Raw genomic sequence first — 26,977 nt, forward strand, 5'->3', positions numbered from 1 at the left:
GTAGGAGACGGCCGTCGGCCGAGGCGCCATTTTGTGAGGCAGCCGTACCCTGTTGGAGATTCTGGGGCACAAAACCGCTACTTCTGCCACTTCGGTCTCTCCTGGGGGTAAGTGCGGCAGCCACCCGTAAAGACCGGCAGTTCATGCTTTTGAGGCAAGCCTCGTGCAGCTTCCCTGACAGCCGCGGGCGGCGGCCGATCAGTCCCAGCCGCATCTCTAGAGTAGCTACCCGAAGCATTGGAGGGCCGCGCCCCTGCTCGCCGCCTGCGCTGTCAGCTCTCGGAGGGCGTCCTCCCGCCCAACCTGAGGCCCACTTTTTTTCGGGCGCTTGACTGTACCCCTGCCGGGACGCATTTCCAACTCCCCAACCCAGCTGAATGTGGAGCCATCGCCTGTCCTTCGGGTACTTCTTGGGGGTGTCCGGCAGTTTTTAGCCGCCATCGCCCCGCAGCTGCAGTTGAATCCGCCTATCCAGGAGGAGGTTCGGTGAAGCCTGATCTGCGGGCTGGGAGCCTCTTGGGGTTCGGGAGGGGCATGTGCAGGCAGAAAGGGAAAGCCGGACGCCGGAGTGGGTCGCGCAGGCAGTGGCGCCGCCATCTCGGCTGCAACACCCCACGGAGGTGGGTCCAGGCGCTGCCCGAGACACAAGGGGCGGCATCTGAGATTCTGCTCAGGACCTTATTTCTCCCAGGTGGTTCTCTTCCATTTATTAATTCAGCAAATGTTCGTTGAGCGCCTGGTCCGGAACAGGCGCCAGGGACGGCTGTAACTAGTTTCTCAGACCTCGCACGCATCGAACGCGGTCTAGCTGTGTGATGTTTTATTACCACCAGGGCGCTGCGGGGCCTAGTTGGTCGCCTCAAGGGCTTGTGGTGGTTATTGTTGCTGAGGAATTAAGTCGTGTCGAGGTTTGCTCTTGTCTTACTGAAATATGAAATAGCTTTGGATCAGCCGTTACGTTATAAATGGAGTAGATTTCAATCAGCACGGCATTCTGGCTTCTAAAATGTTTCAACTTTTCATCAGAAAATACTGAATTTCATGTTGCTGCTTGTATTAATAAAGACACTTTGATTAATGTTTTGAAAAGGTCAACTACCCCGTTAGAGTTGCTTTGATTAGAACACAGGGAGCTGATTGCATCTCTGCCTTTTTTGCTTTGTAATCCTAAAGTAGGGGAAGGGAAGGAGTTTTTTTCCTGTATTCTTTTATGACTTTGTTATCAAATAGAAAATCTAATATTTTAAAGTATGCCTTATCTTCCTGCTGTGCTCATTTCAGGAAAACCTTAGTGTGATTTTAATATTGACAGTTGATTCCCACCTCCCTCCTCTCCTACCTCCCCGCCGCCACCTTGTATAATCACTGTTAATAATTTGATGAAATTCCAACCTCAGCAGTGTCCTGGCTTATGGAATGATGGCCTTAAGTGATCTCTCAAATTTTCAGTGATCAGTCTCTCTTATTTCCTAGAAAAAAACAAAATTTGAACCTTTTGGAGCAGAGTGCTACATCTTCAGTAGGACAATGGGTTCAGACAAACGGTAAGTTACTAGCGTACCTGTCTTTGTTCACAACATTTCATTGGGAAACCGAACTACTTGTTAAAAATTGATTGTTTATCAAACAAATGTAAGGGACTATTTTGTGCCAGGCATTGCTGTTAGCCCCTTCATGAGCCTTGCTCTCACAAGCAGGTGGCTTAGTGAGAGAATTGAAGTACTGTGTGAACTCTGCTATATAAAAGAAGTCGAGGGTGCTGCTAGAACACATAGGAAGCATGTGTTTTCCTGGAGACATCTAGGAAAGCTTCCTGGAGAAAGTAATCTTTAAGGTGAAGCCTGAGGATAAGTAAGAATAAAGGAGGGCAGGGTGGAGTGGTTCACTGAGAGTTCCCAGTGTGGAAAACAGCCTGTGCAAAAGCCAGGAGAGATCATACAGTCTGCCACTTTACATAGTACCCGGCTGTAGCAAGCAATCAGTGAATGCCAGTTCTTGTTACTGTCCACTCCATAGCAAGATGATCCAGATTTATAGAAGCTCTGGACTATGGATTACATGAAAAATAAATGAATTGAAAAATTGCTAAAGAATTAGTAGAAAATTAAGATGACAGCATTTGGCTGCTCTGTCATCTGGGGATTCTCCCACCCAGACCATTTGATTTGAATACTCGACTTTTACTTATTCATTCCTCCTCAGTATTCAGGCTGGTCCCAGTGGTAGATCAAATCAAATTAACAGCCCAAAGAGACTCAGGAAAAGTTCTTGTCACGTGATGTCATTGTTCTAATGCTGTGTTAGCAGTCTGTGATTCCAAATAACTTACTAAACTAACATTTACCCTTTTAGGGTTTCCAGTCCCTATAGTTCACATCATGAAGTAGTCCTAGATTACTTGTTCTGTTGGTTTCTTTTTAGTAAATTTGTATTCTCTAAATGAGGCACTTCTAAGCCTTTCCTTTGTCTTATCCTTACACGGTTTTATGAACCTGATAAACAGTTTATGAAAAAACTAGATCTTTGGTCAAATGGGATTAAGCCTCTTGTTATTAGATTTTCCTGTGAGACCTAACGCTGCTGAGTAACCAAAAATAAACCAGATGTTCTAGGAAATGATGTTCTCTGCTGGTGCTAGTTAGTAACAAATGAACTTGGTTAACTGCCTGATAAGGAAAAAAAAAACAAAAAACAAAAACTAATTTAATTCATCCAGGTTGTTGGTCCATTTCCCAGTAGTGTGATACCCTGGAGAGTGGATGAGTCAGAACACTCTCTCCTTTGAAATTGGGTGAAATGCTAAAAATTGCTTTCTTCCTATTTTTGATCACTAAGATCTGAATCAGGGATGGAAGGTGATACGTGTGTAGACTACAGGCTTGGGAATACGCAGGATAAACTTGGACAACCTGACCTTTGTAAAAAAAATATTAAACCCAGACATTTGATACCCATATTTTCAGATTTAGCATTATCTCCTGAAAGTTATTTTTTCCTTAAGGAATTTAGATGTTTTTCCTAGTAGTTGTCTTTATAAACTAGAATTTGGTGATCACATTTTGAGGGATACTTTAAACTATTTTGGTATCTTATAAACTGAGCTGTAGGGGTATGTGTTTTCTACCATGTTTTCTAAAGATATAAAATGTGATTTACTTTAGAGTAAATGAAAATTATTTTCCCTGGCAGAGTGAGTAGAACAGAGCGTAGTGGAAGGTACGGTTCCATCATAGACAGGGATGACCGGGATGAGCGTGAATCCAGAAGCAGGCGGAGGGACTCAGATTACAAAAGATCTAGTGATGATCGGAGGGGCGACAGATACGACGACTACCGAGACTATGATAGCCCAGAGGTGAGTGGTCAGCAATTGGTGTGAAATAGTTAGATTATGAATTGTATGCACAAAGCCTTTAAGATTCTGGAAATGAAATAAGTATACCAATTGTAGAACTCTCTGTTGAGTATTATATTCAAATTCTATTATTCTGAAATCTGTTGAGATAACTCTAACCCTCAAAGACAGCTGAGCCTCTGGTAATAGAAATTACTGGCCAGGATTTACATGGGGCTCACCGTGCACCAGGCACTCTTTTGAGCACTTGACTTACATGAACTCGTGTAGGTCTCATTACAACTTACGGTACATGTCTTCCCATTTTAAAGATGAGGCAATTGGAGCGTAATAATATACCAACACTGTGCCTCAGATGCTACTTCTGAAAGTTGTAGTTTCAGTCACCATAGTTTTTTTCTCATTTCTCTTCTATATGTAAATAGAGCTTTGTTTAGAAGTAATTGTGTTGCCCATATAATTATGCAGGGCTTTTTTTTTTTCATGCATACAATCTTCATATTGTGACAGGTCATGTAGTATTTCACTGTGTGTTAGTGTACTGTACAGTGAGTTGTTAAACCGTTCTTCCTGAACTAATGGTTATGGCCCTTCTTTTTTTGTTGTTTTGTTTGTTTTTTTGTGTTTGTTTTAGAAACACTACAGTGAACATCATCATAGAGTTCCAGTATCCTCTCTGTTGTTCCTAAAGATAAATTCCTAGGGCCTGGATCAAAGAATATAAACCCAGTGTGATTTTAATTGTAATTTTATTTATTATAAATCAGAGAGAACGCGAAAGAAGGAACAGTGACCGATCCGAAGATGGCTACCATTCAGATGGTGACTATGGCGAGCATGACTACAGGCATGACATCAGTGATGAGAGGGAGAGCAAGACCATCATGCTGCGCGGGCTTCCCATCACCATCACAGAGAGCGATGTAAGGGGAGACAGCAGTTATAATGAGCAGTCCAGTAGGCACAACCGATTTGGAACTTCTGCCATTTTTTGTGCTATTGTTTTATCTCAAGCTAACATCTCAGCTAGTGAAGTATATTTCTGTCTTTAGGATGGAGTTCTTTCAACTTGGTTCAGAAGTTAATTACCATTTATATTTAGACTTTGAAGCTCAACGTAGAGGAGGTCTTATTCCTTCAATAGCCCTTAGAAGGTAGTTTTTTATTTTTATTTTTATTGAATTGGTTACTTACTCAGTGAGGATGTATCAGCAAAAACATTTTCTTCATGATCTGGCCACCTTTGATTTGATGAAAATTACACTATCCATTTGAGACCTAAGAACCCTGTTGAAAAGGAAGGCCATTACTTGGCTCCCCACTCCTAGAACTGGCCAACAAGGGCCTTGGTATACTAGGCGCTATCTGATTTTCACTGGCATCTCTGGCTCTCACCCATTCCTTCTAGCCACATCCACCACCTGCCTCCCCTGCAGGCCACTTCAAATATGTTCATTGTTCTACCAGTGTGCCTTTTTCTGCTTGAAGTCTCCATTATGTGAAGCCTTCCCTGATCTACTAGGCAGACTGGTGTTAGAAGAGGTCCTGTTGAAAGAGGTTCTGCAGAATGTCCTGGTGGGGGGAAAAAGAAAGAAAGAAAAAGGGCTGCCTGGCTGGCTCAGTTGGTAGAGCATGCTACTACTGAACTTGGGGTTGTGAGTTCAAGCCCCATGTTGGGAATAGAGGTTATTATTACTTAAAGTTTACTTACTTATTTTGAGAGCGAGAGCAGGCATAAGCAGAGGAGGGGCAAAGAGAGGAGAGAGAGAATCCCAAGCAGACTCTGTACTGTCAGCTTGGAGCCTGACTCGGGGCTGGAACTCCTGACCCTGAGATCATGACATGAGCTGAAACCAAGAGTCAGACTCTTAACCAACTGAGACACCCACGTGTCCCTGGAGTAGAAATTTTTTTTTTTTAATGTTTGTTAATTTTTGAGAAAGAGACAAAGAGAGACAGAGTGCGAGCCAGGGAGGGACAGAGAGGGAGACAGAATCCGAAGCAGGCTCCAGGCTCCAGTCTGTCAGCACTGAGCCCAAGGTGGGGCTCGAACCCATGAACCGTGAGATCATGACCTGATCTGAAGTCGGACAGATCTGAGCCACCCAGGTGTCCCCCCCCCTTTTCTTAATGTCTCTGGAGGTTTAAGGGAGGTTTTATTAGTGGAGGGTAAAGAAGGGTTCCAGGGAGATCTTAGTTGAACTGATTCTTGAAGGATAGAAAGAAATGTTTGGGTTTGGTGGAGAACTGGGAGAAAGGTGTAGACTGCACTTCTAGGCAGTAGGGTAGCATAAGCACACCTGGAAATAGATTCTGAATTTAGTCAAGGCATTGAACCAGGTTGATTTGGCTGATATTAAAGGCTTTTGGCAGGGGTGAGGGATGTGGGAAGGTGCTGTTGAGGCCAGGCTCTGGAATCTTTAAAAGCCCAGCTAAGTATAAAGCTACTAGGGCACCTGGGTAGCTCAGTTGGTGTAAACACTAGAGCTTCTGACTCTTGATTTCAGCTCAGGTCATGATTTCATGCTCAGCATGGGGCCTGCTTGAGATTCTTTCTTCCTCTGTTCCTCTTGCCCGCTTGTGCACGCACAGTCTCTCTCTCTCTCTCATAAAATTAAAAAAAAAAAAAAAAAAAGGTACTAAGGGCTTTTCCTAGTAGCAAAAGCTATGCAAGTTAGAATGTTGGAGGAAAGAATGGTAGTGGGTAGACAGGGAAGGCAGAGATGAGCACAGGTAGGGGCAACGGTGGGCATGTAGAATAAGATGCAGGAAATGCAGGAGGAGTCCATTTAGGAAAGTTTGCTTGTTAAGCAGGTTGTTCCCTTGAGTAGTCTGCTGACCTGTGATCCTGGGAGTCTGCAGAGGAAGTGAGTAGCATGGAGAAGCAGTGCTCTAGCTGACTTGGGGAACCTCCCTGCTGGCAGTGAAACAAGATTGTAATGCTTTTGTATTTCAGGCTTCTTCAGGGAAATAGAATCGCCTACCATAAGAAGGCTGGTTTTCAAAGTAGAATTTCTCAGGCCCCCAAATTATGTAGTATTCTTAGCAGATTCATTTGTTGAGATTTTAAAACATTTTAAAATTATAGTATTTAATCCCCTGGACTTCAGTTTATCATTTTCATTATTGTTTATCTTTTTTTGTTTAGCCCTCCCTCCCCCTGACTGACATGAACTCTTACAATAACTATCTTTAGTTACTGTGTTACTATATGTTACTGTTACCACTGCTTTTGTAGTAACTATCTTTAGTTATTCTGATGACCAGTTAGTTATTACTAAGCATGGACCTGAGTCACATGGTGGGGTCTGGTTCTGTGTAGAACTTCTACTCTGTGGAAAAAATAGACATAGTCGATTCTCTTTCTTTGGGGTGGTTATGGTTGGTTTATAAAGTCATTGCAAATAGAACTATCACTCCTAGAGAAGATACAAAGTTAGGTTCCTGTGAGCCTCTGGTCACAACATTTTCATCAACAGATCAATACATAACCTTGTTTTAGGTGCATTTTGGTTTAGAGATACCTTATTTAATATATATTGTTGATTCATAAACCTTGAACTCACATCTAGCCACACTATAACTTGTGCCTGAATGAAGTTTGTCTTACATACATATCTTTTCTGTAAGGGACATCATAGCCTTCTTGCATTCAGGAACACTAGACAGAAACTCCAGCACTACATTTGGAGAGCCATTTTATTCTTTATTTTAAATTTTTTTATTGTTTTATTTTAAAGCACAAGTGGGGGGATGGCAGAGAGAGAGAGGGAGAATTTTAAGCAGGCTTCACTCTCAGCTCAGAGCCCAACACAGCGCTTGGTCCCATGACCCTAAGATCATGACCTGACCCAAAATTAAGGGTTGATGCTCAACTGACTGAGTCACCCAGGTGCCCCTGGAGGGCCATTTTAGATAGTGAAATCACCAGGGCGCCTGGCTGGCTCAGTTGGTAGAACATGTGACTCTTAATATCAGGGGTTGTGAGTTCAAGCCTCATGTTGGGTACAGAAATTACTTCAAAACAAAACAACTAGGTAGATATATGGATAGTGAAATCAACCAAAGGTACAAAAATGTGATACACTTGGCACTAAATAGATAGTGAAAAAGATACTTGCTTACATTATGAAAGCTGAAACCAGGCAAAACATCACCCCGGCCTGGGACAGGTGCATCAAGTGACTCAAACCTTTCCTTCTCCTGCATATGTCCACAGATGACTTGGAAGTGCCAAAAGTATTGATTTGGAGTTACAAATTTCAGTGAATGGGCAAATTTGCAAACACAGAATGCACAAATAATGAGGATCGATAGTGTATAATCCCATAGCCTTTGCACGTAATTATGGAAAGTTGGAGACTTCGTCTCACAAATTTGGCCCTGGTTTTTTTTTCCTAGGAGTATTGCTACCTGGCATGATTGATAAAGAGATTAGGGTATTTCATTGCCTTTTGTAGTAAGGGCTTGGTCTGACATCAGTAACAAACCTTCTAGCCCAAATTCATTTTTCTAGGCCCAGTTATTGCTTGACCTATTAGGAGCCTAGGAATGTTATGAGCTTTGTTAGTTTTCACCACTAATGTAAATATAAGAAAATTATTTCTTTCGTATTGTGCAAAAAATGTTTGAGAGAGTTCCTTGTGTTTTTGGCTATTGATTCTTGATCATATACTTCAGAGGACAATAGCACATTCTTTGCCTCTTCTAAATTTCATTTTCTTTCTGGTCCTTTAAACAAAGGACAGCAAAGTGAGACTAGAGGAGAGAAGCTTGCAGGACAGCATGCCGTGGGCAAGACTGTTTATAACATAAATACTTGTACCTCAGGGAAATCCCCAGGCAGCATATAAAGAATGCGTTTGAGGGAAAAAAAAAAAAAAAAAAGTGCGTTTGAGGCTGTTCTAATGCATTTCATTTCTGTGAGAAGTGTTCCCTTTTTTCCATGTTTAGAATAATTGCATTTTGGTGATAGAAGTTAAAAACTTGGTTGATTAAAGCAGTTCATGCAGTTCTTGGTCCTTGAATTTTCTTTGATGTGGAATAGTTTATGGCTGAAGCTTTAACTATAAACGTGTAAAACTCTGCAGATTCGGGAAATGATGGAGTCTTTTGAAGGCCCTCAGCCTGCGGATGTGAGGCTGATGAAGAGGAAAACAGGTGAGAGCTTGCTTAGTTCGGCGGTTCTGGCTCTCTTCCCCATTCCCACCTCAGCCCCTAAAGACCATCCTGATTCCCCCAGTCTTCAAGCACATGAATTCAGAATGAAAGGTTTGCCATGGCTAAGGAATGTGACTCTTTGAAAACGATATTAGAGAGCACCTGAGGACCTTTTTAAAAACTTTGTTTTTAGGGGCTTTTTTTTTCCTTCGGTAAGTAGTGATTTATAAACTCCTTGTTTGACTGTTTGTAGTCGGTTGCATGGTTACTTTTTAAGCGTGGAATCAAATCGAGTGGCACTTAGTTCAGGCGGCTTGGTTCCTTGCCATGGCAAAGTATCAAGAAGATCCCCAAGTCAAGTCACATTTGTAAAGCTGCTTCCCAATTGGCTTTGTCACGCAGTGTTGAAGCAGTGGGAGAGAGATTCACCTGTTATAAAGGAACTGACTAACACGAGTATCCCGTCTATATCTGAATGCTGTCTCTAGGTGTAAGCCGTGGTTTCGCCTTCGTGGAGTTTTATCACTTGCAAGATGCTACCAGCTGGATGGAAGCCAATCAGGTTGCTTCACTCACCAAGTCTAGATATTCATGAAAATGGAACAAGTCTGTACAATTTAAAAAAAAAAAAGGTTGAAGGAGTGGTTTGTTCCAAAGGAGTGATTTTTTTTTTAAAGAAAAGCTTTGTATATATTAAAATTGATATTATTAGAATAAATAACAGCAGCAAGGACTGCATTGCAGAATGTGCTCTGCGTTTAAACATGGCTGCCTGGCAGGACTTTGTTAATCACTGAATACCTGTCTGGTGATTACCAAAACATCTTAATGTTCCCTTTTCCCCTACTGATTATGTTCCTATTCATTATGTCCATTGAGAGCAATCTTAAAATACCCAACTCTCGATTCGACAGTAAAGAGAATATAGTAGAAGTCTGCTACTGGCATTTTGTAAGTGATTCCTTATTTCTACTTGGAGACCATAAGCCTCCTGGAGGCATAACTGTTCGTATGGGTCTTCAGGACTATTTAAGGACCTCCGTGGAATTTATGAACAATAAGTCTGATGAGATTAGCCTGGGAGCTAGTGTCCTGCTGCTGTCTAATCTAGTTAAACTGGCATTAACGTTCTAATCTCCCTGAGAATGCCTTTTAAAGTCCGTTGAAAGCAAATCATTGATGGTTCTTTGATGTAGCATTAACTGAAGTGTTCTACAGTTTGTCAAGAAAACGTTCAGTACTTGGCACTTCAGTAACATTTTTTGCCAGAACTCCATAGCACAGTGTTGAATGCCTTAACCAAATGGGTTCTGAGAAGTTTGCTTAACTCATTATGTTGCTTTTCTGCAGCATTTTGTCACCCATAAATAAGAGTTACAGTCTTTAGTAATATAACAAGACTCACTAATCAGGGTATCATTTTGATTGATTTGTTAGATTTTTAAGCCTCTCATTTTCTTAACCCAGAGGTGACAGCCTGATCTTAAAAGTGAAGCTTCATTCATTTCATACCATGGACATCATACTAGTAAATATAGAATATAAACACAAGCTTCATGTGAGTCTGCTTTCTTGATGTGACAGCATCTTTTGATGCAGTGGAGGTATCAGAATGACTTGCCTGGGAGTTTAAAACTCCAAAGAAATTAAAACCCACAAGACATTTAAAAAGATCTCCACAATTTTAATGTATACAAAGCTAAGTTACTGTGTAATATTTCATTACAGTTCAAATTCACTCCAGAAATAAAAGGCTAATAGGATTAGGGACTCAGTGATAGTTTGGAGTCTCCCCCAGCACACACCCCTCCTACTGGGATGATCTGTTGACATATCTCCCAGCTTCATTTTTGTTTCTGTACAACACAGTGAGTGGATGGCCCTTCAGCTTTTTCCTTCTTGGCCAGACATGCAGTCTTGCCTGTAGATAATGCAGAGACAACATTCACAGCATGTCTTAACTCTTCCAGGATTTGCAAGAACCAAATTGCTCAACAGTATGTATATTTAGAGGGGTTAGACTCCTTTTAAAAATTTGGATATCTAACCTCCTACTAATTCTGTTCTGATATTGTCAGAACATCCCATTCCCTCCCCCCTCCTGCCCCCCCCAATAAAAAAAAGAAGAAGAAGAAGAAGAAAAGATGCTCCTGTTAAATGAAGGCTCTTTGGGGGCAGGTGCTGGATATACATACTCTTGGCTAGACTGATTGAGCTTGGAGTTTTGACCTTCAAAGTTGATTCCCTTTTAGTCACAAGGTTGACCTGAAGGGTAAGGTGGTGTATGCATTTATAAACTCTTCCGACCCCCCTGAAGAAACTTCATTGGCCTCCTGGTTACTCATCCTGAAGAGAGTACCATGTATTTCAGTGAAAAACACATCCATCACTTAGGACGTGACATGGTTTCAGTTGGCAGGAAGAAATCTCATTTAGCTGCTTTAGAGTGGATGGCATTCAGAATAGGCCCTCCTAAGAAAAAGTTGTAACCAGATTCCCTTTAAAAATGAGCTCCCCTCCCCTCGTCCCCCAGAGGACAGACACATGCTGAAGCAGGAGTTTGGGGAAAGGGAAAATAGAAAGGCTTTTACTTTACATAAGGACGGGGGACTGGGGGAAAAGTGAAGCGAAGCCCAAGGACACCATGCTGAGGCTAAAGTAGGCAATCTCAGAACTGGGAGAGTTGTGTCTTCTGCTTTTTGAAATAGACTGTCACTCTCGGGCAGCCTGGCAATGCTGAATGTTAGGACTTCTGTCTCTGCTGGAGACACGGCCTGGTGCATGTCAGCGGTTAGAGTTTGGCAGCTTTCTCAGCACTCCCTGACTCCGTTTACCTTTACTCCGCATCCCATTCTCTTACTGCCTATCTGAAGGATTGGATGGGCAGAGTATAGGTGGCGGTGGTTGGTCCTCCCCGTATGTTGTCCATTTAATTCCAGAGCACTGATTTTTCCGAAGTGTGCTCTGCCCTGGGAAAATGGACACATGTTCCTCACAATGGGAATAACTAGTTACTTCTTTTTTTACAGAAAAAGCTAGTGATTCAAGGAAAGCACATTGCGATGCATTATAGCAATCCCAGACCTAAGTTTGAAGATTGGCTTTGTAACAAGGTAAGCATGTGTTCTTCCCAGATAGACCAAACTCCTTCAAGTTTTGTTTTCTCTTTGTCTGTCTGAACAAGGAAGCTAGAAAGTATACAATCACCAGCTTTTATCATAGGGTGATTTTCCTGGTTCATGACTTTCTTTTCATCCTCCTGTGCAGGTACTAGAATCCCTAGAACATTAGAGATTTTTTTAAGATCCAGGTTCTTGGACACCTGGGTGGGTCCGTCGGTTAAGCCTCTGGCTTCAGCTCAGATCATAATCTCAAGGTTCACAAGTTTGAGCCCCAATTGGGCTCGTACTGACAGCTCAGATTCTGTGTCTTCTCTCTCTCTTCCCCTCCCCTGCTCACACTGTCTCTTTCAAAAATAAACGTTGAAAAAAAAAAAGATCCAGGTTTGGGGTTGCCTGGGTGGCTCAGTTGGTTGAGCGTCTGACTCTTGATTTCAGCCCAGGTCATGATCTCACAGTTCATGGGTTCGAGCCCTGCATCAGCCTCTGTGCTGACAGCGTGGAGCCTGGTTGGGATTCTCTCTCTGCCTCTCCTTCACTCATGCTCGCTTGCTCTGACTTCAAAATAAGTAAATAAATATTTGGGGGGTTGGGGGGAAATCCAGGTTCTAAGCTCAGTGTTTCAATTAGGATTTTAGGTTTGTTCCACTTTACTGTTTCTTGATTTCTAGAGCTCTCAACTTGTGGCATAGTCCTTAATTACATTAACAAAATCCTTCTGACTCTGCTCAAGTTATGTAAGATCCGTTATGGTTCTGTCAGGGCACCTGGCTGGCTCATTCGATAGAGCATGCACCTCCTGATCTCAGAGTCGTAAGTTCAAGCCCCACATTGGGCATACAGCTTACTTAAAGAAAAAATAATAATACTAAAAAGAAATTTAAAAGCAAAAATATTGTAGTCCTGTCAGCATTGCACCATTTGAGCTTGCCATTCTGAGAGTATTCCGATTCATTGTTCTTCACGTCTACTGTTTCCAGAAGGGGGCTTGACAGTATTCCATTCACATCTTGCTTGTGTGTATAGAGTGGTCCATATAGTGAGTGCTCTTCTGATTGAAGAACAAACTTTGCCACTGTTTGCTATAGGGTTTTGGGTGAACTTAAACTTTCCCTCAACTTGATAAAAAGGGAATTCTACTTCAAACTATGTCAAGATTTGTTTTTCCTGTTAGAATTCACATACTGAAACATTTTACATTTAAAATTTTTAGGTGAATGCCCTTTTGTCTTGGTTACATGTTATCACTCTCTGCTTTTTTATTTGCTTACTGGGACTTGTCCATGGCCCTGTAGCCCCTAACCCACCTCATCACTAGTAAGCCTGGCCTACTGTGAGAAATAATTACAGAGAAAAATTTTTTTCTTCCAGTGCTGCCTTAACAATTTCAGGAAAAGACTAAAATGCTTCCGGTGTGGAGCGGACAAGTTTGGTAAGCCCAAACTCAGCTATTTGGAATATGCATTGAAAACCTGACTAATTAGGGGGCACCTGGGTGGCTTAGTTGATTGAGTGTCCAACTCTTGGTTTGGGCTCAGGTCATGATCTCATAGTTCATGGGTTTGAGCCCCAAGTTAGGCTCCATGATGATAGCGCACCCCTGCATGCACACTATTTCTCAAAAATAAACTTAAAAAAAAAACCAAAAACCTGACTGATTAGGTTGTCTGTGGTATGGATTGTAAAGCATTTCAGGAAGTCATGTATCTTCTGTAAACTTGCTTACCTTGTGTTAGGGAGATGCTTCTGATGACTGTGTGTGCAGAGAGTTCCTTTATTTTCCAAAATTAAGTCTGCTCACCTGGTTTGCATTTTGAATCTGTTTTTCTGTAGTACCGAGGTAATGTCAGTCCTCTCCGGCCCAGTTTCTGCATTCCACATGTATCGTGTCAAAATTAATGATGTTTTATTATAGCCACAGATGGTTTAAAAAGAAAAAAATGGCTACTACATTTGCTTACAATTAAAACTTCGGGGTTTGAATGTATTTCTTTACTAAAAAAAATACTGGTTTATTATTTGTTTGTCTTCAGTAACTGACTCCCCCTGTCTCCTCCCCTTCTTGTAGACTCTGAACAGGAAGTGCCCCCTGGAACCACAGAATCTGTTCAGTCTGTGGATTACTACTGTGATAGTAAGTTCCAGTATATTCTTGGCCTTTATGGTATTACTTGACCTCAGTTGGGAGTTTTTGTGCTCTTACACTTTTTTAATGACCAACATTAGCTTTAGTTTATCCCATGAAAGATTGGTTTTTAGAATCTTCTCCATGTCAAAGTGCAAGATATACTAGGAACCTCCCAAATGGATTTATGTGTTTGTACTTGAGCCTGCCTTCAAAAGCATTGGTGGTGGTAATGCACATACATGTTATTTGTCTCTTTCACCTCCAGCAATCATACTTCGAAACATAGCCCCGCACACTGTGGTGGATTCCATCATGACAGCGCTGTCTCCCTATGCATCCTTAGCTGTCAATAACATTCGCCTCATAAAAGATAAACAGACCCAGCAGAACAGAGGCTTCGCATTTGTGCAGCTGTCCTCTGCAATGGTGAGCTCACTGAATCTTTTCTTTTAATTTTTTTTCAACGTTTTTTTTTAATTTATTTTGGGACAGAGAGAGACAGAGCATGAACGGGGGAGGGGCAGAGAGAGAGGGAGACACAGAATCGGAAACAGGCTCCAGGCTCCGAGCCATCAGCCCAGAGCCTGACGCGGGGCTCGAACTCGCGGACTGCGAGATCGTGACCTGGCTGAAGTCGGACGCTTAACCGACTGCGCCACCCAGGCGCCCCAGAATCTTTTCTTTTAAAAGAAACTGGGCTTGGAGCACCTGGGTGGCTCAGTCAGTTAGGCAACCGACACTGAGCATGGAGCCTGCTCAAGATTGTCTCTCCCTCTGCCTCTCTCCTCTGTTCATGTTCTCTCTAGAATAAAATTAAATAAACTGGGCTTTAAGAGACAAATGCGGTTCATCTAAAAGTAGTACTCTCTGTAAGGCTCCTGGAACCCAAAGTTCAAGACTATGTAATGATAGTTATTGTAGTGCTAAATTAGAGGACCAGTTACTTTGATAAGTGGTAAAAATAATGCGTATACCTGTGAATGATTGGCAGAACTGAAGTTTTGAGCCACACTTTAATTTTTCCTTCTTGCTTTGTTGTAGATTGATTTAGCATTTACTCCTTTAATAATATGGAATGCCTTCATGTGCTGGAGGAAAGAGGGCTGTATTTTTTCCTTGAGGTTTCGTGTGTACAAACAATTATGAATTACTGTTCTTTTTTAATAGAAAGCTGTATTTCTTTGAATGGGGTAGGTGGTAGGGAGAGATTTTAAATTATAGGACAAAATGGTCTTTCTTGACCTTCTCCTTCAGGATGCCTCTCAGCTTCTTCAGATATTACAGAGTCTCCATCCTCCTTTGAAAATTGACGGCAAAACTATTGGGGTTGATTTTGCGAAAAGTGCCAGAAAGTGAGTAACTTCATTGTCCTTATTTCAAACTGCTGTACTTGCACACTTGCCCAGGGATGCTTTGCTGACTGTACCCTAAGCCCATGTTCTCCTCCCTGAGACACAATCCTCCCTGGTTGCCAAGGTCAGGAGGGAGTCAGCTGTCTTTCTTAAAACATATTCTTTCCTGTCCTGAGGAACCAGTTGCTGGAAAACTACAAAGCAGGACAGAGGCAGACATGGCAGATGGGTTGAGAATATGTGCTATGCAAACAGCTTCAAGGTGGTGCAAACCCATCTGGAAATAATCTTTTCATTCCAGAAGCTTCGTATAGAGAAAGCTTTAGTCTAGAGATATAAATGTCCCATTTGAAGTGTCATTACTCATCCAGCAGATACCTTACTAGATGGCAGGATACAGAGTAAAATGGTGACACTACAGAGACATTTGCCCACGGAGGAATTGGCCCATGGAGACCCCTTTCTGCTCTGAAGTGAGGCCTTGCTAGCATTTGAGAGTTCCCGACAAAGGCTAGAGTGAATTGATGTTTCCTTGACAGTATGGGAGCATGGATAGGAAGTATACTGAGATAGAATCACATGCTTGGATTTTTGTGTTTTCAGAGACTTGGTCCTCCCAGATGGTAACCGGGTCAGCGCCTTCTCTGTGGCTAGTACAGCCATTGCTGCAGCTCAGTGGTCATCCACCCAGGTAAGATAGATATTTTTTGTCAAAGTAGTGTGTTGGTGCCCAAATTCACAGAAGTAGTCTTAGAAGCTCTCTAAGGACAGTTTTAGGGAGTACTTCCTGGCTTCTTTCCTTGGTGTCTACTGAACTCACCTCTGTGTCCTCTTCTTTTGACATGCTGTAGTCTCAGAGTGGTGAAGGAGGCAGTGTTGACTACAGTTACCTGCAGCCAGGCCAAGATGGCTATGCCCAATACGCTCAGGTAGGTAGATTTGACCAACATCCACCTTCTCTCCAGAGCATGTCTGAGAACAGCAGCTTTTAACAGTGCACTTTTCTTCAGTACTCACAGGATTACCAACAGTTTTATCAACAACAAACTGGAGGATTGGAATCTGATGCGTCATCTGCATCAGGTAGTAAACTTCATCTGTTTTACTTTTTGTTTAAGTAGCTGTGGTTGAGGAGATAGAACTAGATGTCCTTGGCGCTTGGAGGGCTCAGTTGCTTAAGCGTCTGACTCTTGATTTTCCGGTCGTTAGATTGAGTCTTGCAATGGGCTCTGTGCTGTTAGCACAGATCCTACTTGGGATTCTCTCTCTTTGCCCCTCCCCTGTGTGTACTTGCTCACCCGCGTGCGCGCGCTCTCCCTCTCCCTCTCTCTCTCTCTCTCTCTCTGTCTCTCTCTCAAAACAAATAAATGTAAAAAAATAATAATTAGATGTTTTAACTAGACCCCAAGCCAGGAGTCCATTTCCCTGCAAGGTGGGGGTGGGGGGGGATGCACATTCAGTGCTGTCTCCATGTGCGTAAGGTTCTGGGGAAGATTAGAAGTACTTGAGTCGCTGAGAGTGTGAAACCCATGTTGTGATGAGTATTCGTTCTTGGAATTCAGCTTTGTATCTCCCCTCTCTGTGTTGTTTGGAATCATGGGTGCCCACATAGGTTCAAATGAGCAGGGAGGGTGTGGCCCTAGATTCTGGTGACCAGAAATCAATCGCAAGTGTCATTATAAGAAGGCCTTGCTTTACTTTTTGTTGTAGAATTCTAAAAGTCTTATGGTTAAATCTTTTCTCAACCCCAGATATGGATTCCTCTTCCTTTTTTTTAGTTGTCATACAGAATATTTAACTTTGTGACATTCTAGTAGGATTATAAAAATGAAAATGTCATAGGTTCCAGGATGCTTAGTAGGAATTAAGAACTGATACATCAGGGGGGCGCCTGGGTGGCGCAGTCGGTTAAGCGTCCGACTTCAGCCAGGTCACGATCTCACGGTCCGTGAGTTCGAGCCCCGCGTCGGGCTCTGGGCTGATGGCTCAGAGCCTGGAGCCTGTTTCCGATGCTGTGTCTCCCTCTCTCTCTGCCCCTCCCCCGTTCATGCTCTGTATCTCTCTGTCCCAAAAATAAATAAACGTTGAAAAAAAAAAAATTTAAAAAAAAAAAAAAAAAGAACTGATACATCAGGGCACCTGAGGCTCAGTTGGTTGACCGTCAGACTCTTCATTTTGGTTCAGGTCATGATCCCACAGTCATGAGATAAAGCTCTACATCAGGCTCTGCACTCAGCGTGGAATCTGCTTAAGATTCTTTCTGCCTTTGTCCCCACCCCCGCTCATATGTGCACATACATTCTCACTTGTTCTCTCTAAAAATTACAAAATAGGGGGCGCCTGGGTGGCGCAGTCGGTTAAGCGTCCGACTTCAGCCAGGTCATGATCTCGCGGTCCGTGAGTTCGAGCCCCGCGTCGGGCTCTGGGCTGATGGCTCGGAGCCTGGAGCCTGTTTCCGATTCTGTGTCTCCCTCTCTCTCTGCCCCTCCCCCGTTCATGCTCTGTCTCTCTCTGTCCCAAAAATAAATAAAAACGTTGGAAAAAAAAAAATTACAAAATAGGGGCACCTGGGTGTCTCGGTCACTTAAGCATCCGACTTTGGCTCAGGGCATAATCTTGTGGTTCATGGGTTCAAGCCCCACATCGGGCTGTGTGCTAACAGCTCAGAGCCAGGAGACTGCTTTGGATTCTGTGTCTCCCTCGCTCTTTGCCCCTCCCCCACTCATTCTCTGTCTTTATCTCTCCAAAAAGGTATATAATAATAATGATGATAAATAAGTAACTGACCTCACGACAGAAGGCTAGTTTGGGTATTACAGATAAAGATATTTGGCTTTGAGTTCATTGCCTTGGCCCTTTCTAACCCTGCATGCATCATTTATCATCAGGCACAGCAGTGACCACCACCTCAGCGGCTGTAGTGTCCCAGAGTCCCCAGCTGTATAATCAGACCTCCAATCCGCCTGGCTCTCCGGTAATCCTGTTATCCTAAATACAGAACTGGTGACTGTTGGGGAAACTTTATTTTGTTGTACACGTATTATCCTTTCCTGCTGTATGAGCCAGGATTGAATAATACACAGACATTCCGACCTTACTTCTCTCTGTTTGGTAGTATTAGATAATGAAATAATTTGGAGTGTGTATTTAAAACATAAGATTCCAAACAAGGGGTATTTATACATTCTGCATGCTTCGACTTGACCTTTAGGAAGAAAGTTGTCAGCATGTGTTTTGCTCAAGGATTGCCTTAGATCATTGCTACAATGTGTCTGTCAGGGGAGCCCTTCCTCCTGGATGGATGATTGCAGTGATTTAGTTCTCTTAAGAGGCTTTACAGTTGAAATTATATTGAAGCTGCTGTTCTTTCCAGACTGAGGAAGCACAGCCTAGCACTAGCACAAGTACACAGGCCCCAGCCGCTTCCCCCACTGGTGTAGTTCCTGGTACCAAATATGGTAAGCCAAACCTCATGGGGCTGTTAACAGTTGGAAGGTCCTAGTTGTTGTCTGTGTCTAGTAAGAGTTCCTCTCCCTTTGTGGGTGTCAGAGGGACACTTGGGGATATGAGAGAAGACGACCATTAAGGCCTGCTGCATCTCCGTGGCTTAGAATTTGAAGTAAAGCCAGTTTCTTTATCTGGAATGACCGTGTGCTGGATTTTGTTTTTGCAGCAGTGCCTGACACATCCACTTACCAGTATGATGAATCTTCAGGATATTATTATGATCCAACAACAGGGCTGTACTATGACCCCAACTCGCAGGTAAATGCAGTTTTCCTCCCCAGCGTCACTAGAAATATCTTTGTTTCACTTAGTCTGTCTATGAGGCATGAAATGAAATACCTTCTGCAAAGGAGCAAGTGACCCAGATTAGTTTTAAGTTCTTCAGAACCAGCAAGATGTAATTTCTATTTTAGGATTTTAATTTTTAAAGGTTAAAAAAAGATGTTTTCAGGTACAACGTACATACAGAAAAATACACGAGGGGCGCCTGGGTGGCTCAGTTAAGCATCCAATTCTTGATTTCAGCTCATGATTTCACAGTTCGTGAGTTCGAGCCCCAGCCTTCTTGGGATCCTCTCCCTCTCTCTGCCCCTCCCCCATTCATGTGCACTCACTCTCTGTCCCTCTCTCTCTCCCTCCCTCTCTCTCAAAAATAAATAAACTTCAAACAATAGAAGAAAAATATACAGAGCTGAAGTATACTTTTCTTTGAATGTTCATATGTATACACATTCATATATATCAGCACTGAGAGGAGAAAACATTCCTGGCATGCTGAAGGTTCCCTTATGCCCCTTGTCAGTCAGTACCCATCCCCTTCAGTAACCACTAGTCAGACTTCTAGTACTACCGTGGATTAGGTTGTCAAGTTATTATAGGTGGTTGTTAGTCCCTATGTAAAGACCTAGATTGAAGTTTCAAATTGTGGTTTCTCTTCCTATGTATTTTTTAAAACTGAGATGAAATTCACATGACAAAATTCACTTTTTTTTTTTTTAAGATTTTATTTTTGCATAGGGGCGCCTGGGTAGCTCAGTCGGTAAGCATCCGACTTTGGCTCAGGTCATGATCTCGCAGTTTGTGAGTTTGAGCCCCACATAAGGCTCTGTGCTGACACCTTGGAGCCTGGAGCCTGCTTGGGATTCTGTGTCTCCCTCCCTCTCTGCCCCTCCCCCGTTTGTGCTCTGTCTCTCAAAAATAAATAAGCATTAAAAAATAATTTTTTTCAGAAAAATTTATTTTTGCATAAACCCAGTGTGGGGCTCGAATTCACAACCCATGAAATCAAGAGTCTCATGCTCTACTGACTGAGCTAGCCAAATACCCTTAAAATTTACTCATTTTAACCATTTAGAATGTATAATTTGCATATACTGGCAATGTTGTGCTACCATCACCACTAACTCCAAAACATTTTTTAAATTTATTTTTAGTAATCTCTGTACCCAACATAGGGCTCAAACTCATGACCTTGAGATGAAGAGTTGCATGCTGCTACTGACTGAGCCAGGCACCCCTTAAAGTTTATTTGTTTGTGTGTTTGTGTATTTATTTTGGTAATCCAAAATACTTTCATTGCCCCAAAAAGAAACTGTGTACCCATTAACAATCACTCCTTTGTCCCTCCTTACCCCAGTGACCACTATTTTCTTTCTGTCTCTACAAATTTGTCTCTTCCAAGCATTTCATATAAATGAAGTCAGATGACATGTGACCTCTTGGTGTCCAGCCTCTTTTACTTAACATCCTGATGTTTTCTTGAGGGTAGAAATTAGCAGATCTGTGGGGTGATGTTTTATTTTTAGTAGTGGTAGATTATTTTGAAGAGGGAAGGCAACACTAACACTCCATAAATAAACAATTACTTATGACCAGGAGCTGTATATATAGAATAGGAAAATAAGTGCTTTTAACAGGTACTTGGTATTGAGAGCTTGTGGTTTCTGAGAAGGAGGTGTGAAGCAATGAGGGACCCACCTGAGCAAGCCAAGCCTTGCGTGGTTCTTCCGCTCCTCTTGCTTGGTGAAGAGGTGAAGTCTGACCATTATCCAAGCAGTTCTTCTTAGTGGCCATGTTTTTGTTGTGACTTCTGCGTCTGACCCATACCACCTTCCCTAGAAGAGACATGACAGATGTCTCTCCTGGGTCCCTGCTGAGTGAGTAGAGCGAATGACTAAGGAAGAAAGAAGTGGAGAGATAGGTGCTACCTATCTCCCATTGCAGTTCATCCGACATACATCAGATCTGGTCTTCCAGGCTCCCTAACTGGCTTTTTACAACCCTGTGTTTGGTTACCTGGGTTTCCAAAGGGTTTTGATGGTTGGACCCAGTAATGAGCTGTTAACTGGTTGTCACAGAGGATGTGTGATTTAAAAACTCCTGAACAAGGGGAGTCTGGCTGGCTCATTCCCCAGAGCATGCGACTCTTGATCTCAGGGTTGTGAGTTTGAGCCTCACGTTGGGTATAGAGATTACTTAAAAAATAAAATCTTGAAAAAAAAAAAAAAACCTCCTGCTGAACCACTTGTTCTGGCCTCCTGGTTTGTATAAACAGTCTATGGAAAGGAGTGAGACACATTGCTCTTCGGGTGCCCTCCAGGCCCACGGATTAGATTAATGGTATTACACTGTTGAGAAACCATATTCTACTTTTGTCTAAGAAGTTCCGTACCTCTTCACTGGCCAGTTCATCATCCTCACCACACCAACACATACAGCAGCTTCTCTCTGAGCAGGAGATACTACTGCTCTGCAACATGTTTTATGTTTATATGTTGAATTTTTTTTGACAAAACAATTTTGTGTGCCTTTTTGACAAAATGATCCTTTAATGGTTTGACAAAGCAGAAAGTCTGCATTAATTGTGCTTTGTTTCTAGTACTACTACAATTCCTTGACCCAGCAGTACCTTTACTGGGATGGAGAGAAAGAGACGTATGTGCCAGCTGCGGAGTCCACCTCCCACCAGCAGACGGGCCTACCTCCTGCAAAAGAAGGGAAGGAGAAGAAGGAGAAACCCAAGAGCAAAACAGCCCAGCAGGTGAAATAATGACCCAGCCAGGGGACTTCGAGGTCTTTCTGGGGTATTGGGCTTAGTTTTTTTTTTCTTTTCTTTTCTTTTCTTTTCTTTTTTTTTTTTTTTTTTTTTTTTTTTTTTTGAGTTGTGGCCTCTCTGTCAGCTTTATTTGGATTCTCAAAAGCTGGGCCACGCGTTTAATTTACATTAAGTTCATAAAGCATTTTTAATTTTTTAGTTGTTTGTCAGTTGCCCATATACATACTTAGAAGGAAGTATATTTTGGAACACTGCACAGGCTTTCAAGCAGTATTCGTTAATGATTTTGATTGTATGCAATAGTGTGTCATGAAGATATTTGTAGGTAGAAGTAAGGGCAAAGGGGGTTTTGTTCCAGAGCACGTGATTGAGGTGAGATCCTTAATGGCTTCTTACTGTGGCACAGGGGCTGACTGTTGTCTAAACTCACATATCTAAATGGTTTTTTTCATGGTTATTTGTCATTAGATCGCTAAAGACATGGAACGCTGGGCTAAGAGTTTAAACAAGCAGAAAGAAAATTTTAAAAACAGTTTTCAACCTGTTAATTCCTTGAGGGAAGAAGAGAGGAGAGAGTCTGCTGCAGCAGATGCTGGCTTTGCTCTTTTTGAGAAAAAGGTAACTGTAGCAGGAATGACCATACTTCTTCATGGGAACTTAAGTAAAACTTGAGGCTTATGACTTGTTTCTCTGTTTCCCAGGGAGCCTTAGCTGAAAGGCAGCAGCTCATTCCAGAATTGGTGCGAAATGGAGACGAGGAGAATCCCCTCAAAGTAAGGAAGGACCACCGGTGTTTTAAGGCCATTTTTGTGGTTTGTGTCTTCCTGTGATTCTCAGCTTCATCTTGGCTAATGTGATTCCTACTTAAAACTGGATGTGGTCACTGTTGGTGGGTATTGAAAAGCTTCTGCACATAGAATCCATGTCTAGGGCTTTATTTTCTGGGTGAAAGCCAGTGAGATGGAGCATTGAATGAAGCCTGAATTTGAATTCCTAAGCTCAGTTGAGTTTTATTGCATTTGTAAATAGAGGGTTTTAACAGTTTGGAAAGAGAAAATTAAGACAATAAAAAGTGTTTTACTTGATAGATACTGGTCTGGGTGGGCCATTACCCTGATCTGTCGTATTTGGGGTTTTCATCTATAATGAGTAGTTTGAAAACAACCATCCAGGAACTTTTCCTGGGCCCCAGGAGTTTGGTGCCAGCAGGCTGTCAGGGCCAGCACTTGAGGACCTGCCTATTCTGTACAGCCGGATAAATGCAATTTCACTGTTGAAGTATGGCATGGGGCATTGGGAGTTCTCACACATCTTGGATTACACGTTGCTTTATCCAGATACATAGTCATCACTGCTTCCTGCTGTACATTTCCAATGACCCACCCTTTTGTCCCCAGAGGGGTCTGGTTGCTGCCTACAGTGGTGACAGTGACAATGAAGAGGAGCTCGTAGAGAGACTTGAGAGTGAGGAAGAAAAGCTGGCCGACTGGAAGAAGATGGCCTGCCTGCTTTGCCGGCGCCAGTTCCCTAACAGAGACGCCCTGGTCAGGCACCAGCAGCTCTCAGACCTTCACAAGGTGGCCATGATTCTCTGAGCTGATAAGAGGCAGGGAGGGGAGGCAATGAGGCAATATGGGTGCCCTGATGTTGAGTGAATGCCTTTCAGAAGACTGTTCTGATGGTAGTCTGTTCTACATCATAGAGTGGCAAAGAGCATGGCAGCTCCATATACACCAGACTCTGGTTTTCATGCTGTAGTGTGTCGATTGGGCTTTGACTCTTAGACTAAATAGGTGTTGATAATGTTACTTCAAATTAGGATGGTCCGAATTCTTACTACGTCTGTCAAATCTCTTGTACAGCAAAACATGGATATCTACCGACGATCCAGACTGAGTGAGCAGGAGCTGGAAGCCTTGGAGCTAAGGGAGAGAGAGGTGATTGAGGGTCACTGTGCCACTAGAAGGAGTATCTTGTATTTGCTTTTAGCATTTATTTGTAGCACTTAATTCCAGGTCCCAGGGGCAAGGTAGGATTTGTCATACCACATGTCACCCGGCCATTGTGGCTCATGTCAGGTTATAGGTGCTTTGTGAGCACTCTGCACCCTCTCTTTATGAGGATGGACAGAAACACATCCTCAAGGTTGCTCACAACTTGTGAATGCCAAATACTTACTGGTGAAGTATACTGGATTTTAGTAAAGAGAAGGTGATCTCTTCTGGCCTGCAACGAGGGAGGCTTCAAATTAGGCCCAGAGGATATCAGGGCATAAGACAGACGCAGTGATACAGAAGGAAGTAGTGGGCAGGACTGGGTTTGGGGTGAAGGCAGCAAAAGCAGGTGAGGCCAATAATGGACAGGCATTTGATGGTTCATGAGGAAAGTTGAGGGCCAGCCAGGCTTTAAAAAGAAATTGAGGGGGGCGCCTGGGTGGCTTGGTCGGTTAAGCGTCCGACTTCGGCTCAGGTCATGATCTCACAGTCTGTGAGTTCGAGCCCTGCGTCGGGCTCTGTGCTGACAGCTCAGAGCCTGGAGCCTGTTTCAGATTCTGTGTCTCCCTCTCTCTCTGCGCCTCCCCTGTTCATGCTCTGTCTCTCTCCGTCTCAAAAATAAATAATAGTTTAAAAAAAAATTAAAAAAAAAAAAAAGAAATTGAGGGCCGTTGGTTAGAAATCAACCAGTGGGCAAGTTACTTGAAGTTTTCACCACGTGATAATTTTGTAGTTCGACTATCTGTAATTAGGGCTTTTGCTTTTCTGTTATTTTCCACTGTTTGTGGTGCCATCTGTCCCTGGAGATGGGCCTGTCCCAAGTGGTAAGAGGAATGGCATCTTTGCCCTGCTCTTCCTGTAGGACCCTGGGAGGCTGTACCCACGGCCTAGCAGGTCTGTTGAAGAGCTTGACAGGTGACGGCTAATTAAATAAAATTCCTTGTTGGAGATGTAGGTGGGCCCCAGGTTCCACACACAGTTAATCCCTACAAACCGACCATTTTTTCAATACTTTTTTTTAAGTTTATTCATTTTTTTGAGAGAGGGTGTGGGTACACGAGCAGAGAGAGAGAGAGAGAGAGAGAGAGAGAGAATCCCAAGCAGTCTCCATGGCTCCACGCCGTCAGCACAGAGCACGACGCCAGGCTTGATCCCATGAACCCGTGAGATCATGACATGAGCCAAAATGAAGAATCAGACGCTCAACCAACTGAGCCACCCAGGGGTCCCCAAATGTACCATTTTCGGTATTGAGTGCAGTAAGGGGAAAAAAACAAAGGTGTTAGGTGTTTCAGACCACTCAAAAAGGCCAAACTCCAGACTAAGGAAGTGTCTGAGGGTGGTAATCACAAAGTCTAGGTGCATTAGGTTGTTGCAGCTTCAAGTCTGAATGTCTTTAACAGCGTTTTTTCTCGCACGTAGATGAAATACCGAGATCGAGCCGCAGAAAGACGGGAGAAATACGGCATTCCAGAACCTCCAGAGCCCAAGCGCAAGAAGCAATTTGATGCTGGCACTGTGTATGTGTTGTGTACCTTTTCCACTTCATTAGCAGGGGCTGTGGCTGTGTTAAGTAACTGTGTGTTTGCCACTGGCAGGAATTACGAGCAGCCCACCAAAGATGGCATTGACCACAGTAACATTGGCAACAAGATGCTGCAAGCCATGGGTTGGCGGGAAGGTTCAGGTTTGGGAAGAAAGTGTCAAGGCATCACAGCTCCCATCGAGGTAAGCAGTGAGATTGGGCTTCTGTGGTTTGCAGGTTTATTTTGGTGATGAGATGAGGTCAAAGCACCCAGACAGCCTGGGACCCAGGGGCCAGCTTTACCTTTACCATAAAGGGCCATCTCCTCTGGCAAGCCCAATGGAGTCTGGTTCCCGGCCGCCCTCCTTTATGTCACTCTTCTTTTAAGATGTCATTTGAGAGGAATGGGTGTGGTACCCTACTTGATTTTTCTGGTCTTTGGTTTTCTTGGGTAAAAGCTGTCTTGAGAACTGTATATTCCTATGTCCTGTTAGAAACAGCCCCTTACTGAACACTAATTCATCCAGATAGCTTAGATTAGGTTTTTTTCAAGGTACACTGTGTTTTAATTTCTTAATCACCATGTAGGTGATCTTGGTTATGTATAAAACAAGTTACAATTTAGTAGGATTTTTATCCATGATAAATTTTTTTAGTTGCTCAAAGCTCAGATTGAGATGTAATCTCAGGGTCAGGAATCCCCCACCCACTGGCCTTCTAGACAAGAGCGCCACCAGGGACTGTTCCTTCTCTAACCTGGCAGCCCAGCTTAGGTCAGACTCCTACAGGCCATGTTTATCTTGTGCAAGCCAGTTCTGCCATCGGGGTGTCCTGCTACAATCTGCCCATGATTACCAGACCTTCCTAGGCTTCAGTGGAGTATTTTGGGGCCCTTAATAGGTACAGAAGCCTGCTGAGCAGGCACTGGGGGACAGGGTTGGGGGATGTGTCTCCATCTGCCTGTCTTCCTTAGCACATTTTATTCCTTCAGTTCTTAACCCTACTCCAGGTCTCCAAAACTTCCTCTCTTCTGTCCCCTGGTAGGTGGTCCTTTTCAGTTGGGAGTCTGCTGGATGAGCAGGGGTTGAAGCGGTCCACCCCTACCTGCCCTCTGCTGACAGAAATTCTGTTCCCCTAGGCTCAAGTCCGGCTAAAAGGAGCTGGCCTAGGAGCCAAAGGCAGTGCATACGGACTGTCGGGTGCGGATTCCTACAAAGATGCTGTCCGGAAGGCCATGTTTGCTCGGTTCACGGAGATGGAGTGAGGTTCAGAGAGAGAGGGAGGGCAGGAAAGATGATGAGCTCCTCGGAGCACAAGGAGTGGTCCATCTCCTGAATTCACTCTTAGCGCCTGTCTCTTTAAGGGCATGCCTTGTGCTGTTAATAGTTTTTAGGGCGAACCACTCCATTCTACAAGGTTCTCCCACTTAAAGGAGTTCCCCTTATATGGGCTGTCTGGTGAATGGCCTTCCTTCCTGCCAGAGGGCTTGTGAGCTGGCCAAGGGGACAGTGAGTCTTTTATACTTCAGTGTACATAGTGTAATGTAGTGTGTTTTACATGTGTAGCCCATGTCGTGGTCCGTCAGCCCCTCTCATTGCTAGGGGGTGTTGAGATGCCCTAGGTGGTATGTGACACCAAAGCCGCCTCTGTCATTTGTTGTGCTGTCTTTTCTTGGCAAAAGCCTTGTGTATATTTGTATATTACACATTTGTACAGAATTTTGGAAGATTTTCAGTCTAGTTGCCAAATCTGGCTCCTTTACAAAAGAAATACCTTGAAAAA

The 26,977-nt window shown here is 43.2% G+C and overlaps 1 protein-coding gene across 5 annotated transcripts; it reads left to right on the top strand.

The window, feature by feature from the left end:
* RBM5 (RNA binding motif protein 5) lies at window positions 1-26,977 on the top strand. Of its 5 annotated transcripts, XM_047097188.1 has the most exons (25): window positions 4-107; window positions 1,474-1,544; window positions 3,190-3,355; window positions 4,123-4,278; window positions 8,446-8,515; window positions 9,004-9,077; window positions 11,545-11,628; window positions 13,006-13,066; window positions 13,703-13,768; window positions 14,028-14,188; window positions 15,017-15,114; window positions 15,718-15,805; window positions 15,966-16,043; window positions 16,125-16,197; window positions 18,003-18,088; window positions 18,488-18,572; window positions 18,788-18,879; window positions 21,500-21,661; window positions 22,145-22,294; window positions 22,378-22,449; window positions 23,074-23,253; window positions 23,539-23,613; window positions 25,093-25,190; window positions 25,269-25,398; window positions 26,334-26,977. In XM_047097188.1, exons 2-25 carry the CDS (start codon window positions 1,528-1,530, stop codon window positions 26,457-26,459), a joined length of 2,448 nt encoding a protein of 815 aa, XP_046953144.1. In that variant the 5' UTR covers window positions 4-107; window positions 1,474-1,527; the 3' UTR covers window positions 26,460-26,977. The 5 variants fall into 5 exon arrangements, with proteins under 5 accessions (XP_046953145.1, XP_046953143.1, XP_046953144.1 ...); XM_047097189.1 differs by lacking the exon at window positions 26,334-26,977 and adding an exon at window positions 26,240-26,298 and having other exon boundaries at window positions 1-107; window positions 25,093-25,398; XM_047097187.1 differs by having other exon boundaries at window positions 3-107; window positions 25,093-25,398.

Source organism: Lynx rufus, unplaced genomic scaffold, assembly GCF_022079265.1.
Source record: "Lynx rufus isolate CCGP_SWC_20201006 ecotype Redwood Valley unplaced genomic scaffold, mLynRuf1.p SCAF_4, whole genome shotgun sequence".
NCBI classification, from domain to species: domain Eukaryota; kingdom Metazoa; phylum Chordata; class Mammalia; order Carnivora; family Felidae; genus Lynx; species Lynx rufus.